This window comes from Micropterus dolomieu, linkage group LG06 (genome assembly GCF_021292245.1).
Source record: "Micropterus dolomieu isolate WLL.071019.BEF.003 ecotype Adirondacks linkage group LG06, ASM2129224v1, whole genome shotgun sequence".
In the NCBI taxonomy this organism is placed as follows: Eukaryota; Metazoa; Chordata; class Actinopteri; order Centrarchiformes; family Centrarchidae; genus Micropterus; species Micropterus dolomieu.
In genome coordinates, this window is record NC_060155.1 from 29995232 (window position 1) to 30000072 (window position 4841).

The window sequence follows — 4841 nt, forward strand, 5'->3', positions numbered from 1 at the left end:
ACAAATGTAGCTACCCGTCGAGTCGACGCGGACCGTAAGCTCTGTGATTGGTCGGCTGAGTAGCCTCGCAACGCCTCCGAGCCGACAGGAAGTGCCCGTGCTTTGAAGTAACTTTTTTTTTTAAGTAACTGGCGGCCAAAACGGCGGCTGTAACACGGTGGATCGATATATTTGACCGTCACAACCCGAGTGAAATGACTCGTTTCACCATCAGAAGAAGTTATTGATCCATTCTGTCGGTAACATTCGAAAACGCTGCACCAGCCGCACGTAAACCATTTTACCTCCAATCACGTTAGCGGAGCGCTAAACCGGAAGTTAGCCTGCTCGGCCGGCTAAAGTCATCACAGTGGACGCTGTAGCGCTGCTGCCAACTAGCGTTCGGGGGTGTAACTGCAGAATGACAGACACACCGACGCACAAGTATAAATACATGGCTACGCGCGTAGACCCGACGCAGGAGTATAAATCAAGCTTAACACGCCGCCCCGGAACAGGCTCAGCGGCGTTTTCAGACGTCAGCATTCAGAGGTCAGAGAACATATGTGGGAGAGAAAAGCTGTTCAGTCCAGGAGTTTCTAACTGGATTAACATGAATTCAGTGCCGACACAGCCCGAGTCTGTTTTTCAAACAGAGACCCAACGAGGAGGGAGGGCTAAATCTGAGAGCAGAGCTACAGTCTGACGTTCCTTTTCCACAAACTGATGCACGAACATTCACCAGTACTGCTACTAACTGCTAACTAACTGCTAACACTGACTGTGAGTACTGCTACTAACTGAGTACTGCTACTAACTGCTAACACTGACTGTGAGTACTGCTACTAACTGAGTACTGCTACTAACTGCTAACACTGACTGTGAGTACTGCTACTGAGTACTGCTACTAACTGAGTACTGCTACTAACTGCTAACACTGACTGTGAGTACTGCTACTAACTGCTAACACTGACTGTGAGTACTGCTACTAACTGCTAACACTGACTGTGAGTACTGCTACTAACTGCTAACACTGACTGTGAGTACTGCTACTAACTGCTAACTAACTGCTAACACTGCTACTAACTGCTAACACTGCTACTAACTGCTAACACTGCTACTAACTGCTAACACTGTGAGTACTGCTACTAACTGTGAGTACTGCTACTAACTGCTAACACTGTGAGTACTGCTACTAACTGTGAGTACTGCTACTAACTGCTAACACTGACTGTGAGTACTGCTACTAACTGCTAACACTGACTGTGAGTACTGCTACTAACTGCTAACACTGACTGTGAGTACTGCTACTAACTGCTAACACTGCTACTAACTGCTAACACTGACTGTGAGTACTGCTACTAACTGCTAACACTGACTGTGAACACTGCTAACACTGACTGTGAACACTGCTAACACTGACTGTGAACACTGCTAACACTGACTGTGAACACTGCTACTAACTGCTAACACTGACTGTGAACACTGCTACTAACTGCTAACACTGACTGTGAGTACTGCTACTAACTGCTAACACTGACTGTGAGTACTGCTACTAACTGCTAACTAACTGCTAACTAACTGCTAACACTGCTACTAACTGCTAACACTGACTGTGAGTACTGCTAACTAACTGCTAACTAACTGAGTACTGCTACTAACTGCTAACACTGCTACTAACTGCTAACACTAACTGTGAGTACTGCTACTAACTGCTAACTAACTGCTAACACTGCTAACTAACTGCTAACACTGCTACTAACAGTGAGTACTGCTACTAACTGCTAACACTAACCGTGAGTACTGCAGTACTCACAGTCAGTGTTAGCAGTGTTAGCAGTTAGTAGCAGTGTTAGCAGTTAGTTAGCAGTGTTAGCAGTTAGTTAGCAGTTAGTAGCAGTACTCACAGTTAGTGTTAGCAGTTAGTAGCAGTGTTAGCAGTTAGTAGCAGTACTCAGTTAGTTAGCAGTTAGTTAGCAGTACTCACAGTCAGTGTTAGCAGTTAGTAGCAGTGTTAGCAGTTAGTAGCAGTGTTAGCAGTTAGTTAGCAGTTAGTTAGCAGTTAGTTAGCAGTTAGTAGCAGTACTCACAGTCAGTGTTAGCAGTTAGTAGCAGTACTCACAGTCAGTGTTAGCAGTTAGTAGCAGTACTCACAGTCAGTGTTAGCAGTGTTCACAGTCAGTGTTAGCAGTGTTCACAGTCAGTGTTAGCAGTTAGTAGCAGTACTCACTGTTAGTAGCAGTGTTAGCAGTTAGTGTCAGTGTTAGCAGTTAGAAGCAGTACTCAAAGTCATTGTTAGCAGTTAGTAGCAGTACTCACAGTTAGTAGCAGTTAGTTAGCAGTTAGTAGCGGTTAGTAGCAGTACTCGCAGTTAGTTAGCAATTAGCTAGCAGTCAGTAGCAGTGTTAGCAGTTAGTAGCAGTACTCACAGTTAGTTAGCAGTTAGTTAGCAGTCAGTAGCAGTACTCACAGTCAGTAGCAGTACTCACAGTTAGTAGCAGTACTCACAGTTAGTAGCAGTACTCACAGTTAGTAGCAGTACTCACAGTTAGTTAGCAGTCCTCACAGTTAGTTAGCAGTCAGTAGCAGTACTCACAGTTAGTAGCAGTACTCACAGTTAGTTAGCAGTTAGTTAGCAGTTAGTAGCAGTACTCACAGTTAGTTAGCAGTTAGTTAGCAGTACTCACAGTCAGTAGCAGTACTCAGTTAGTTAGCAGTCAGTAGCAGTGTTAGCAGTTAGTAGCAGTACTCACAGTCAGTAGCAGTACTCAGTTAGTTAGCAGTTAGTTAGCAGTCAGTAGCAGTGTTAGCTGTTAGTAGCAGTACTCGCAGTTAGTAGCAGTACTCGCAGTTAGTAGCAGTACTCGCAGTTAGTAGCAGTACTCGCAGTTAGTAGCAGTACTCGCAGTTAGTACCCGCAGTTAGTAGCAGTACTCGCAGTTAGTACCCGCAGTTAGTACTCGCAGTACCCGCAGTTAGTACTCGCAGTACCCGCAGTTAGTACTCGCAGTACCCGCAGTTAGTACCCGCAGTTAGTACTCGCAGTACCCGCAGTTAGTACTCGCAGTACCCGCAGTTAGTACCCGCAGTTAGTACTCGCAGTACCCGCAGTTAGTACCCGCAGTTAGTACTCGCAGTACCCGCAGTTAGTACTCGCAGTACCCGCAGTTAGTACCCGCAGTTAGTACTCGCAGTACCCGCAGTTAGTACTCGCAGTACCCGCAGTTAGTACTCGCAGTACCCGCAGTACCCGCAGTTAGTACTCGCAGTACTCGCAGTACCCGCAGTTAGTAGCAGTACTCGCAGTACCCGCAGTTAGTAGCAGTACTCGCAGTTAGTAGCAGTACTCGCAGTTAGTACTCGCAGTTAGTAGCAGTACTCGCAGTTAGTACTCGCAGTTAGTAGCAGTACTCGCAGTTAGTAGCAGTACTCGCAGTTAGTACTCGCAGTTAGTAGCAGTACTCGCAGTTAGTACTCGCAGTTAGTAGCAGTACTCGCAGTTAGTAGCAGTACTCGCAGTTAGTACTCGCAGTTAGTAGCAGTACTCGCAGTTAGTACTCGCAGTTAGTAGCAGTACTCGCAGTTAGTAGCAGTACTCGCAGTTAGTACTCGCAGTTAGTAGCAGTACTCGCAGTTAGTACTCGCAGTTAGTAGCAGTACTCGCAGTTAGTAGCAGTACTCGCAGTTAGTACTCGCAGTTAGTAGCAGTACTCGCAGTTAGTACTCGCAGTTAGTAGCAGTACTCGCAGTTAGTAGCAGTACTCGCAGTTAGTACTCGCAGTTAGTAGCAGTACTCGCAGTTAGTACTCGCAGTTAGTAGCAGTACTCGCAGTTAGTAGCAGTACTCGCAGTTAGTACTCGCAGTTAGTAGCAGTACTCGCAGTTAGTACTCGCAGTTAGTAGCAGTACTCGCAGTTAGTAGCAGTACTCGCAGTTAGTACTCGCAGTTAGTAGCAGTACTCGCAGTTAGTACTCGCAGTTAGTAGCAGTACTCGCAGTTAGTAGCAGTACTCGCAGTTAGTACTCGCAGTTAGTAGCAGTACTCGCAGTTAGTACTCGCAGTTAGTAGCAGTACTCGCAGTTAGTAGCAGTAATAGCAGTTAGTAGCAGTACTCGCAGTTAGTAGCAGTAATAGCAGTTAGTAGCAGTACTCGCAGTTAGTAGCAGTACTCGCAGTTAGTAGCAGTACTCGCAGTTATCCACATGAAGTTTTCCATTTAAACTGATCCATTAAACGCACGCGGGAGGTCGACGTGTTTGATGGAGCACGTGACTCCGTGTTCACCTGAAACTTTACCTGGAGGTTTTGAGCCGATGCGGGACTGAAGGACTGAGGCCGCCTGAACCCGCCGCCCCTGCGCCACGTCGGGCCTCCGAACCCCCGGGACCCGCCGCCGAACCCGGCCGGAGTGTCTCCGAACCCCCGGGAACCGCCGCCGAACCCGCCGAACGGAGAACCGTCCCTGTATCCTCGGTTAGAACCCGGGGAATAGCTCGGAGAACCCGGAGAGTGCGCGGGGCCGCCCCGGGGAGATCCTCCGTAGGGAGAGCGAGTCCCAGGGAAACCCCAGCAGGAGGCCGGGGAGGGAAACCTGCCAGCCGGCCGCGGGGCTCCGGGACTCCGCTGAGGTCTGACCGGAGCTCGGTACATCTGGGCGGCTAGAAAAGAACAAAGAGACGGTGAGGAGACCCGGAGGGTTCTGCTGCTGGAGACCACAAACACAACACTGAGACCCAACCGGAAACACGCAGCTCTGCTCCCGGTCCTGCAGAAGGCAGCGCCGCCCAGCGGCCACCGGGGTCTTCCCCACACCTCGTAGCTTCACACCGCCCCCTACTGTCCGGAGTGCGTCACATCAGGG

The 4841-nt window shown here is 48.6% G+C and overlaps 1 protein-coding gene across 1 annotated transcript in view; it reads right to left on the reverse strand.

The window, feature by feature from the left end:
* LOC123972039 (M-phase specific PLK1 interacting protein) overlaps positions 1-4816 on the reverse strand; it is a 6838-nt gene extending 2022 nt beyond the window's left edge. Inside the window, exons 1-2 of the mRNA XM_046051252.1 lie at positions 4719-4816; positions 4277-4638 (exon numbers count right to left, since the gene is read on the reverse strand). Of these exons, the coding sequence (XP_045907208.1) occupies positions 4277-4630 (354 nt within the window). The 5' untranslated portion in view covers positions 4631-4638; positions 4719-4816. The remainder of the gene's footprint in view (positions 1-4276; positions 4639-4718) is intronic.
* Between the last annotated feature and the right edge of the window lie 25 nt (positions 4817-4841).